The 13,332-nt window shown below is 35.2% G+C and overlaps 1 protein-coding gene across 1 annotated transcript in view; it reads right to left on the bottom strand.

The window, feature by feature from the left end:
* The window catches only part of CACNA2D1 (calcium voltage-gated channel auxiliary subunit alpha2delta 1), a 404,847-nt gene that overhangs the window by 163,296 nt on the left and 228,219 nt on the right, over positions 1–13,332 (bottom strand). Inside the window, exon 6 of the mRNA XM_035549547.2 lies at positions 1,238–1,367. Coding sequence (XP_035405440.1) covers positions 1,238–1,367 — 130 coding nt within the window. The remainder of the gene's footprint in view (positions 1–1,237; positions 1,368–13,332) is intronic.

The raw sequence follows: 13,332 nt of genomic DNA, 5'->3' as shown, positions 1-13,332 counted from the left end.
TGTTAAATTGGAAAGAACAACAAAATATTTTATGTAGTGTTATGATGACAATCATATTAAAGTTCACATGGTGTTAAAAAAATCCTTATGATTACAGACAAGATTTTGTAACAGTTTAACAGCAAAGTATCAATACTCTGAAAAAAAAAATAAAAAAGCAAAGAAAATGCCCTGTCTCTTCCCTGTAATCCTGCAATTAAGGTGCACTTTACCATTTATTAAAGCCAGAATCCCAGAGTAATCCTCTAGGTCTGTCATTCAAGCACACCATACAAGAATACCAGCTACTACGATTCTTTACCCCATCACACTGACATTTCCATTTTCATCCCTGTGTCATTTATGTAAGGCACAAGGAACGGTGGCCATGAATTTTAAAGAGCTCAGGTCACATCAGGGTCTCTTTCTTCTTGATGAGATTTTGAAAGAGGAGAAAGGCTGCATAGCTGAAATTAGCACCCTAAACAATGAACTTAAAAAATGTGGATCCTATTCCATTTTTCCTCCCTTCTTTTTAAAATTATGCAGCCATTTTGAATGCTGAAATGTCTTCTTAATGAATAAAGGTTTTTTTCTATACAATGAACACAGAAAAAAAGAAATTACTTTCATTCTGAAAGATAACTTAAATACCAAATTATGAAATACTGTTACAATTACAGACTCCTTTGCAATATATGTGTGTAAATAGATTTTATTTTAACACTATTTAGAAAGAGTTTATTCAAATTTTATGCTAATCTGTTACTACAATTCTGGAAATGCACTGCATGCAATGTAAGTACTACCATCTTGCACAGCATGTTATTTGCTTGAACCGTATATGCTTTTGGGACACTTAAAAATGATTTCAGTACTCATCTCTGCCTGAGGTCAAAGCTATGTAAAGAACTGTCAAGAATTATTTATATTAAGTAAGAACACAGCACAGAGAAGAAATGGATATGAAAATCAAAATATGTAAGAATTTTCTTTCACCTCCAGTTCAATTTCGGAAATTCAGATCCTTCTCTAATAGTTCTCTTTAATTATGGCTCCACCTAACTCATAAGATGAATCATATGCCTAATAGAGCATATATCTGAAGCATCATTAAAGGAAGGAAAAAAGACAGTCTCAACATCTGTACTAAAAATAGAAATGAAAAATTGGTGTGGAAGTTATTTTCTTTGAAGAATGGGACACAAATAATAAGTTTAATATTATAGTAAAATCACTTTGTTCACGTGCTACTTACAGCCTTCATAAATATCTGTTGGTATGTGGACTGCTGCATGTTGGTAAGACGTTTGCCGTCGGAAAACAGGATCTTCTTCAAATACTGGTCTGATTCTCTGGCTGCCAGATTCAGTGTCATTCTTTTCAGGCTTTTTAAAGAAAGACATATGAAGTACAAAATATTACAAGGTATGCTAAAAACAATTCTTCTTTTTACATGACAGACTCATAGACTTTCTCTTATAGCTAAAATTTTGCATTTCTGTATAAACATATTTATTTGCTTCAGGTCCAGAAATGCTTGTGTATAATTCATTATGAATTACAAGTCATCCAATGGAACTCGGTGAAATGAAAAGCTGCAAAAGGAAAATGAGAGCCTAACACCTTATAAACCTAATTTCATAAGCGCATGGAATTTTTACACCCATAACTGAAAGGCAACTACATTATCCTTTATTACTTGTAATAATTTGTACTGAATCTTAAATTTAAATAGTGAATATCTCAATTTTATTTCTTTAGATTATATAGTTAAATTACAAATCTAAAATGATACCAGTAATGTATATTTCATAAATATATTTTTGAGAAACAGTGATGCACACACAAGACAGAGACAGGAAATGAAGCCTTTTCATAAGTTCTAATTTTCACACGTTTTATTAATTGGTTTATGTTACTAATAAGTCTTGAGGAAATGTCATGTACTCTTCTGGCTACAGCTGCCTGGGTGGAAAGGCTCCCAAACACTCAGGTGCTCAGCACTACCTGCCTGTTTCAGGTTTCCATCCTCCCTCACCTGTCTGCACCACTGTTTCTTGATTCCTTACAATCCACTCAGTCATTTGGACTAGGTTTAAAAAAAATTGCGACACAGACTTTTTTATTTTTTTTTAAACTCAGCTAAAAATTTTGTATGAAGTATGAAAACCAAAGAAGTAGTGAAGATCAATGAGGAGGGGGTAATATCTTCATCTGGCTCAGCTGCAGTTTGAACAGGACTCTCCATGGCATGAGCAGACTGCCGCTTAAATCAATAATGAGTCAGCTATGATACCAAATGATTACTTAGGCCAGCAATTGCAGGCAGTTATACAGATCTTTTTAATACTACAAAGTCATCATTTTTTAAAAAATTAATATACTTGAAAAATAGTGCTGACAAAGAAGCACCTATCTGGTGAGCCAGGCACACATATATGGGCTGAGGGTATTCTTTATATACTTTCACTGTGTCTATTACCCCCTATCAATATAGACAGCTGAATTTCAATTTACCCGCAAAATATCGTAATTAAACTGCAGTTTCCTCATCTGCTTCATCACAGGACCATGGAAAAATGTTATTGTAAGTATAGGTTCAAATGCTGCCTGAAGTAAGCAGCAGTATCAGATGGGTTTCAGAGGTGGTTTCCTTTGGAAACACTAAGGGCAGAACTCATCCAAACAGTGACATCCACTGATTTCAACAACACAGCAGTCTACATGTGAGTTAATCACCCCAGGCTGCCTTCGTAGTCAATGAAGAAAAATGGACACTTTTAGAGTACAATTCATCACATCTTAATTAGATACCTATTTTCCTATGACATGACTCGTGTCTTCGAAGTGCCTCCTTCTTTCCATCAACAATAAAGGTAGCCCTAGGGCAATTACCCTAGATGTAAGTGCCTGTAACATAGCTGTCTAGAATTAGGTGAGCTACATATCGCAATGCAAGTCTAATAAACTTCCGGAAGAAAAGAAAGTGGGCACTAATTCTGACTACTATTTTTTTTTTTTTTTATGCAGCATAGCTACCATATCTTATGCTAGGAAGTTAAGCTTGTTACTTATCACTTAACCGAGATCTGATGGGTGAGACAGAAGGGAAGCCACAAGTCTGAATACTCAAAGTAAGGGATGATCTTTTTAATTCATGTGTATTATGACATAAAATAATCTAAATTGATACAATGCACTAATTACTTAACAACATTATTCTCCTTGGAAAACCTAAGGCAAGATGATGCTGTTTACTTTCCTGCAGGCTATTTTCATTAATAATTCTAGTAGACACATCTACTTGGTGTTTGGAGGTTTGGAGGCTGCCAGAGGACTTCTGAATAGAACAATTCTGTATGTAGATGGTTCTAAGAAAGTAGTGTTTTAGCTTTGGGATGTGGAAAAACAGGAAATGCTTGTACCATGCAACATGGAATGTCTTGATCCAGTATGCCACTTGCTTAACTTTACCAGAAGGTAACACCATTACAGCTTACTTTGAAGTTTGTAAACTGGAGCCAGGATCAGTAATAGTTGGTGTGTTCTATAATTTGAAATGACACAGCATTATGATAACTTTAGGCAATGTAATTTGGGTCAATTTCTACTTTATTATTATTATTCCTACAATATTAGACACTATTTATTGATTGATTGATTGATTTCCCAGAACTGGAATGCTGTGCAACATTAAGCAAATTCTGGAGTTCTTTTCACACGTTATCTTTTGGCTTCATGCTACTCAAGGTAATGAGTTTGTCTAATTCTGCAAATGCAGTCTCAACAATCAATCATTCGTATAAGAAAATTTCTCTCCTGCCTGCAAACCAAGTGATTAAAGAAAACGTAACACACTATTTTTGAAATTAGTACCAACAACTGCAATCTCCTGTTACTTTCACAGAACACTTCAGGAAAAAAAAAATGGGGGCCATCACGCCATATTATTACAATGAAATACCACAATCAGTTGGATTTTTTTCCAATTAATTTTCCACAATGAATGCTTAGAGGGAGGGGGAACAGAAAGAGAAAGGGGGTAAACCATAAGGTCCGTACTATAAGGTCTTGGACAGAGGTTTTGATACTCCAGTACATTTACATTTTTTATTGAAATTTCTGAAGCATCTGAACATTAAACTTTCATCAGTGCTTGGACTTTCACTCTGAGTAATAGGTACTAGCCTTCAGTCTTTTCTGTAACTCATGTGCTATGGAAGAAGCTTCAAGTCTGCTACCAACATTTTACTAACTTTGGTGAAACTGAAAGAACTTAAGTAATCCACCTGAACACCTTAAATTTTCAAATACAAAGTCTATTTCCCACATTTACAACAGCGCACATACCAAGTCCCCCCAAAATGATGCCTAGTATAAAGACTGAGATTCTATTCATACCAATATACCACAACACCGAAACAAGAACATGCATCTAAAAACTCTTCAAGTATTATTATTATTTCAATTTAAGTCACTCACCTGCATTTTATAACTAGCTCTGCGACCATGGTGCAGGGCGGACAATCTACGAGAACTACCTATAATAACCCAGAACCTTTTACGTCCCTGTTGTTGACCTTGTGGGAGTAGTTTGTGATGTACAACTATGAAACCATGTATATGTCTGCCCCCCAAGCCCAGAAATGGTGAAATCCTCTAAAAGCTCTGTAGTTCCCTTCACACGGCATTAATTTTGCTATTAAATCTAAAGGTGTCTGAAAGAGATCTACACACAACAGGCAAGTATCAGAAACACTGAAGGCAAATTAGCCTTGCACTCAGTAAACACCTCTTGGCCAGCAACACTAATGCTGTGCAAGGCCTTACACATTCCATGTTTGTAGTGGATCCTTCTATATATAGTAAAAACTATTTAGTTTTCAGCTGCCAAATATATGAATTATAAGTAAACTATTTTTGTATTAGAAAAAGAAGAATTAGGAAAGATGAAAGAGAAAAACCCCAATGTTAATAATTGTTTACATCTGGTATTTCTATCAAAATCCTGACTAGATTGCTGCACTAGTTATTACAGTTTTAATAACCATTGAAACTTTGTTTTCAGGAAAGTAGCAAAACACCTATTTTGAAGAAAAGTAATCTGGCATGCGAACATAATTAAAATCCAACTCCAAACAACTTCTCTCTCAAGTCAGAAACTGAAATGTAATCAATATTGGCACAGGAAAATCCCACATGAGATGGTGACTGAAGATTAATTTTCTGTCTATTCAAACCTGGTCTTCATTTATTGAATTACGTTGTTACCTACCACTGACAGTCAGCAAAATAGTTTATTCATTTCTCTGAAATGAATCTCCAGAACCATTTCTCTGTTCCTTGTAAAGCTGTTAAAAGCCACTTCTCCTTTAAGTTCACATTTGTGCAATTTAAATGCTTTCTTTTTCTTTTTTTTTTAATCATTTTTTTTCCATGTGTCTGCTGTTCTCTCTCAGAATAAAGGGAAAATGATATTGCAGCTAAGATTCATGTGAAGTGGATTTTTCTGTAGACATTCCTTGTGATCTTGGCTAAATCACTTATGGCATGATCTAACATAAAGTGGAGGTTATCTTCCAATCAGTGATTCCAACCGTGATTTTATAAGCCAAATACATACTTGAAATAATGCAACTGCTCTCTCAAGGGCTTTGTGAACATAAACTAATTTATGTTCATATGGCAACTGGAAGCTTTATGCCAAGAAGTATCACAGAAAGATGTGCATAGCAAAGCAAACTACCATTAAATGAAAATGAAACAAAACCAATTCTAGGAATTTAGACATAGTTTAGCTACCCATTTCACTGCACCTAAACGCATCCCGATTCTGTTTCACAGCATTCAGTTACCTTTTTATAATCACAGAATCACAGAATGGCTTGGGTTGGAAAGGGCCTTGAAGATCACCCAGTTCCAACCCCCCTGCCATGGGCAAGGACACCTCCCACCAGACCAGGTTGCTCCAAGCCCCATATAACCATCATAGCAATATGAAAATAAGTGGACTTTGTATCTATACTAGTACATTTTCATTTAGTAGAAAAGCACTGTTTTACTGTATAAATTAGAAGTATTTTCTCTATAAATATAAAACACTTTTTTTTCTGCTTCTTGTAGCTGCTTAAAACTGAAGATCAGAAAACAGCTTTCATTTATTAATAACTCCAGTGAAACAAACAAACAAACAAAAAGCTAAATGAAACCTTCAGTTTTTTTCTGAAGGCAGACTGTTTTCAGAAATGAGGTACAAGTTGCTGAAAGCATCAACGCAGTTTTAGCAGCAGAACAACAGAACAGGAAGTAGATTTCCTTTTGATAATTGCTGAACAGACATCCAGCAAGAAACAAAGGCATCTACTTTTCATGCTTATGTAAAATAGAAAGGAATTCTTTGCTAGTATTTTGGACTGCCCTAGCATCTAGGGAATGTGTTTTGCATAAACCTCCGTCTCTACGTATCAATAACATTTTAGAGAATGAATGTAGAGATGGAATTAGAATTATTATGGGTCCAGAGAAGCCAGAATTCTTCCTTTGTCATTCCCTTTTATCTTTCCTTGCAGATTTCCAAGGTTTTATCTTTGTCTCTAGGATTTTGATCCTTCTTGATTTCTGAATATCTGTTTAAATTTCTACAAGTAAAAATTTTAAACAGTAGAGTCTCACTGCCTACGCTACTTTTTGTCCACTCATAGATCTATGCTTTAGAAATAAATGCTCTCATATTCTCTCTTCATTCAGCTATTACTGCCCTTACTCAAAATTGTTTTTGGTGGCTTGTTTTTATATTCCCCCAATAACATAATCCAACAGAGCTATATATGCAGTCCCTGTAATGTTGCTTTAAAAAGACCCATTAAAAAGTTGCAGCTGGGGCTGATGTAGAGAGTAAAATACGAAGTTGCTTGAAGCACACTGCCAGCAACATGCCTGCAGAAAGGAAAGGATGGGAACCGCCTTTCTAAGGATATGACACTGAAATTCATTTTAAAAAGGCAGCTAGAATACATTTCCAACAGCTACAAAATTCTCAATAGCATTTTAGGGAATTTAATAACTGCATTGCTTTCTGATAACTTTTTTTTTTCCATTTATTTCCTTTCAATATATGTCATTTTCCAAAATGGGAAAATTGCCAAATGGAATTCAGGTGGTTGTGACAGAACTGCAAACAGTTTCCTTCATTTTTGTTTGTGTGTCAGTGGGTGACTGCAGTCTTTATGCAGCTACATTAAGATTTTAAATAAACTGTCATCCTTCTGTCTACTCTAGGCTCCTAATGACAAAACTCTACCAAGAGTTATAGTAAGAAAACATTTGGCTTCAAACTTAAAGATTCTTACTCTTTCTGTTAGACAACAGAGGTGTTAATATATAGGGCCTGGGTGGCATAAGATATAGGGAAATATTTTCATTTGGAAATGCTACTATGTCACGATCAAGGATAATTTATTTAGAATGTATACAGTGCTTTAAATGTTTCCATATTCTTTGAAATCAGCAGTTGGTTATTGGATATCAGTAAGAAATTTAATGGAACTCTGGACTGAGTGCTTACCTCTTTAAAAAAATGTATTTATTTTATAGCAGTCATTTTATTTTCAGCGTTCTGCCAACTGAATAATTTAGCATGTACCAAACTCAGAGTCAAACTAATTAAAAAGCATTTATTTGCCTCTTTAGTTATTTCTCTGAACGCAAACTACCCTTTTCTACATATCTTCTCATAGACTTGTCCCTGTATACTCTTCTAAAAAAGAACTATGTTCTTTTTTTATGGATGGTTCAAAACCTGCTTTATGCATTCACTTATCAGATGTTCATGGCTTGCAGCTTCTGATGAGAATTTTTAGGTACACAAAATATTATATATCCCAATCATTGTAGCGTTTCCCTTTTCTTTGTATCTCAACCTACTCACCAAACTCATTGCATCATGAAATATATGGTTTCTTGAATAAATGAATCCTTGATGTAATTCACTTATCAAACATAAGGACTTGGAAATTCTGACCCTTCGGTAGCAGAACTGTGAATCCCATTATAAAGGATCAGATGAAAAGGATTGTTTTTTTGTTTTTGTTTTTGTTTTGTTGTTGTTTTTTTTTGTTTGTTTGTTTGTTTTGTTTTGTTTTTCCTAATTTCTTCATTTGGAGAGAGTTCCAAAACAAAGTTTTTCAAATCGACTGCCTGAAAAAGCTAATATTTAATCTATGAGTGTGCCTTAAATAACCATGACTCAGGGAATTCTAGTTTCTTAACAATAATAAAACTATTTTCTTGATTTCTGATTACATGGAACATTTTCAAGACATAAGAAATCATTTGGCAATAAGCTAAAAAAATCTTAGAATGAAAAAAAAATATAAAGGAGTTAATGAAAATTATAACAGCAATTGCTAATGATTATACCTGCATTTTATCACCCCTGTTGTCAAGATAAACTTTAAAAGGACTAATACCACTATTTTATTTAGAATCATATCCATAGGACTTATCCTTGTGCAAATCATTAAATAAAACTTCTCTAAAATTTTGCAAGGAGGAAAATGAAAGAGTCAGCCTGTTTTCAACATGATGAACAACTACCCAAGCATGCCACCGTACACGTGCTTGTGATTTAAAAAGACAGACTCTATTTTGCAAGTGCCCTAACAAGTTGAGCCTAGGGAGAGTAGATCAGGCATCAGGATGGGGGACTGAAAATCTGAAGTCACCGGAGTATATTAGCAATTAACGGAATTTATTTTAAAGAGACCTATGCAGTCAGCTTTTCTTTCCTAAAACTGACACAATTTTTAATGTTGAAATCTTGATTTCTTATTTAATAATCAAACCACAATTGAAAGTTATGTTGTTTTCTCATTGTTACAGATTATAGCTGACCTTCACCTCAAAGTAAAGACTGCAAAAGCAGTCTTTTACATCAATATGTAAAAATTAATTTATTCCATCTCCAATATTCTCTTTAACTACAAGGACAGGCAAAATTAAATACATATTTTAAACATTTAGGCACATAAGACATTTATCTTCCTAAAGATGTGTGACTTTTTTTTTTTTTCCTCCAGTCATCAGGAACCTCTCTCCCAGTGTTTCAAGGATGATGGAGAGCTGCCTCCTAATGACATCAGCACCCTTGGATCAATCCCATCTGATCCTATGGACCATCCCAGCTGAACTTTGACCTTGCTAATTCTATCCCTGCAGGCTCAGGCAACATCTCCATACCCCTCCTGGGTAGCACATCCTGGTCATGAGCTCAGGGGTCATGATGTGTAAATCCATCTGAAACTCTCAAATTCACCTGGTTCTCTTCTATATGGGGTGATGCTCTAAGAAAACTCAGGGATTTAGGACCAGGGTGGTCACTAGGAGTGATTTTCCTGCCATCCCCTAAGGTATCGTGTATTGGGTAGGCTATCTGCTTCAGCCCTAGACTGGTCTGACTTTGGCTGTGGCTTGACTGGACAAGATGATGTCATTAGACACCATGAGGAATATAAATATATATGTACACTCATGTTAGTATAAAAGCACATCTTAATTAAACTGATTTAAATGTTACGAACAGTTCAGAAAAGACCCAGCAATTATTTTTTTTTTAATTCATAGCCTCCTTCAAATCATTGTACTCGCATCCCATTAAAGTTCTAACAATAATAAAATAAGAAAACATAATAAATAAAAATAAACAACGCATATTAATTGTAGCCAAAAGTCCTGCAGAATACCTGATCATCTACAGTTCCAAGACCAAAATGCATTCTGGATAATTTAGATTTTTTATACAACATCCAAACTAGGCACTATTCTACTTTTATTGGAATAAATTGCATCATCTTTCACCACCCCCAAATCTGATTAAAGGTAATATCCCTCGAGAATAAGAACTGTTAAATCATCTTAATGCTTCATCAGGAATTAGTCATAATACCCACTGACTGTGAACATTTAATTAATCTGATTTTTTCATCTGATGCAGTTGTCTTTGCCATGCTTTGCTAAGCCATCGACTGATCCTGTTTCACAGCACATTCTTATCTTCGTCATACTGGTTAGAGTCCAGATTTTGTACATCTCACAGCATACCAATTGGCTGTTGCTCTTTCTTCTTAATTTGTCAGTCTTCTGTGTCAATTACAACATAAACAACAGTAAAGCCCTCTTTGAGAAGGAGGTTGGACTACATGACCTCCAGAAATCCTCCTTATCTAATTTTTTCTGTGATTCTCTGAGTTAAGACTAATGGGGCTCTAAACGCTGTACAAACATCACTCACTAATTCATGCTCACATAAATATAATGCAGCTTTTCACTAATTAAAAGCCAGCTGTATCTAGGTAGATAAAAAGCATTAGGTAACACAAAGCCACACACTGACCTCTGAGTTACATATGGACCATAGACTTTCCCTGCAGACTCAATAAAGTATCATAATTTGAGTTAACTGCCATAATGCAGTTATATCTGCAAGTATATATGGTTTTAAAAAATGTTATTATGGTGAAAACTTAAAAATGTAACAAATTAGAAGAATGACATTCACAGAGCCTGAGGGGAATTTTAGAAGGGCATTCTGTCCAAGAAGAGAAGCACATCAGAAAAAGAAAATGAAAGGAGAAAAAGAAAAAAAAATAAGGAAGAAGAAACAGCTCAGCTTTCAGATATTGCAAGAACTCACAGAAACTGTCAGCAAAAGAAAATACCTTTGTAAAAGGTCAGCTGAAGCCAAATTCAAAAGTTTTAATGTCTGGACAACTGTGATTCCTCACTGGATTAAAATAAAGTTACCAGCAATGCACACTGTAAAGAGAGCTGCAGGATTAGCTGTAATTCACTTTTTCACACACCAACACTCAGAAAGTCTAGAAGGCAGAAGACAACTGAAGAAGCAGAAGCAGAAGTGGCCCTTTTCAGCCAGGTGGGCAAGAAGTGTTTCTGAACCTAAACCCCAGATTATTTCCTATTCAGCCCAAGTCTCAGAAGACGTGATGCAGGTGCAGACCTGCAGTGTAAATGACTTTGCATAAAACAAGAGGCTTCGAGTCTGAAACTCTTGCCTGTAGCTGTTTAGCCATATTTATGGCAAGTAAAGGAAACTAGGGGTTTTAACGTAGAGAACTGCAGAAAAGATTAATGCTGGATACAATAAGAAAACCTTACACTTCACAGAATAGACTGATCATCAGTTTATACATATCTAAAAATGAAATGCTTTATACGAGATATAGTTACATTCTTCAATCTACTACTTTTTCATCCATTCTCCAAAGATAACGGGCACAGAGCATGTTGTGTGTGGAAACGCCAGGGAATGTGATCTGGCCTTCTGCAGATGGTTTTGACTAGCTCAGAAATACTCTCTTTTGCAGACTCAGGAGCAAAGCAGAAACAGCTGAGGAACTGCACTGCAGATAACTCAAACCACAGAGAACTCTCTGAAGACCCCACAACAGTGCAATGCATGTATTATTTCCTGTATTGGGATATATTCGGGATGATAAACTGCCCTGAAGGCATCTCCAAGTAAGCCAATACGGTATTATATCTCCAAGTAATGTAGCATTTCAGGACTTCTGAGGAAAGTAAGGTTACATATTAATCTCCTGATCAACTAATAATAACTGCGTATTTCCAGAATGGAGAATTTAGTGTGTCTCCTTTGTCCCATATACAAAATGAATATTAAAGACAATTTTGTAATAATAATATCTACCTCTTATCTCAGCCATACAAATGATGAAGAGCTCATTTGGCCATTTGTTTCATTTGACATTATGAATAAGCAGTAGACCAGCAGAAGCCACAGAGGACGCAGCTATCAGCACATTTTATTTTTCCTTTTTTACACTTCTCAAATTTGTAAACATGACTTAAAGTTTTTGTGATTTAGTTATCTTGATTCTTAATACTTACTAAAATACTGTAAGTGCTCTATTACAGGTTTCTTGATATGACTTGCAGTTTTCAAATCCTGTTTCCGCCTTCAGTCAACCATATGAAAATGTCAGATTAAGGCTTGTTTTTTTTAAGTGGTACAAAACAAAAAAAAATGTGACCAGCACATTTAAAGGTGACATGTCAAAATGTTCACACGGCATTGTTATCTAGAACTAGGCAACACAGAGCTCACTAGAAATCACTACTTAAAATTATAAACACTCCATAACAAATTCAGATTTTTGAGTTGTTTTTATTTACCAATAAACAATTACACTGCATTCACTGTAATTGTTAGCAGTCATGCATTTGATATTAGTACGAAATATCCTCAAGGAAGCAATTTTCCATTAAACTGATGAATCACTGCCTTTAGGGCTGAATTTTGATCTGTGATGTGACAAACTTAGCCTCCATGGGGAGACTTCAAGCACTGCTCTTTTGTGCAAATCTGCCTTCAAGGTAGGATTCTCTGCATTAAGAACTTCCTCATCTTTTTAGGACATTGACAACTACAGTTATCACTCTTGCTATTATTATTTCATAACTCTGTTTCACAAGTAGGAGGTAGCTTTGGGGCAGTCATATATTTCATTATCATGTATTTTTCTTTGCAGCCTTGAAAATGTACTCATTTGGGAGAAGGGTAGACTTGTGCAAATTTGAATCAAGGAATATAAACCTGACACCTAGTTTTTTTAACCAGAAGAAAGAAAGAAAGAAAGAAAGAAAGAAAGAAAGAAAGAAAGAAGGAAAAAGAAAAAAGAAAAAAAGAAACTCTTGCTCCCTGTGGCAACAGATCATTATAATTTCAACAGGAAGCTCAAAGGGATGCCTTCTCTCCCTGTGGGCTGGACTCAAGTTTTCCTGTAATACCTTGAAATGGAGCAACCCAACATCTCTCTCAATGACACTCGGTAAAAGGCACATATTCCTCAGTGAAAAGTCCAAAACCTTTTGGTACTAAAGCAGCTAATGTCAGTCAGGCACTCACTGTCAGTTCAAATGCTCATTTTCCAAAATATGGCATTCAAATCACACCATTAGAAATGGTAGTGCCAGATTCCAAATATGAAAGAGGAAAGTACACAACAAAAACAGTGGTGTATGTATTTTCCTAAAAGGCTCAGAAGTCAAGTTACCACGAAATTACTAGAAATAGGAATAGTAAGACGTATTATATAAACGTGAAGAACAGCAGATGTAAGGCCAAAGAACATCAACCTATGGTTTGCCTGCTTACTCCTCCTCCCCATAGGCTATACGGAAGATGCTTAGTGCTATATTATAACAGGATTTTTCCACATATTCACCATAGCAACAGGAGTATATTTTAATCATAAATATTATCTTTTTTATAGACTGCAGTGCAAGAGATACAGCACCCCCAAAACACAATTA

This window comes from Cygnus atratus, chromosome 1 (assembly GCF_013377495.2).
Source record: "Cygnus atratus isolate AKBS03 ecotype Queensland, Australia chromosome 1, CAtr_DNAZoo_HiC_assembly, whole genome shotgun sequence".
Classification (NCBI taxonomy): Eukaryota; Metazoa; Chordata; class Aves; order Anseriformes; family Anatidae; genus Cygnus; species Cygnus atratus.
The sequence above is the reverse complement of the archived record's forward strand: the minus strand, read 5'-3'. Positions and strand labels throughout refer to the sequence as shown.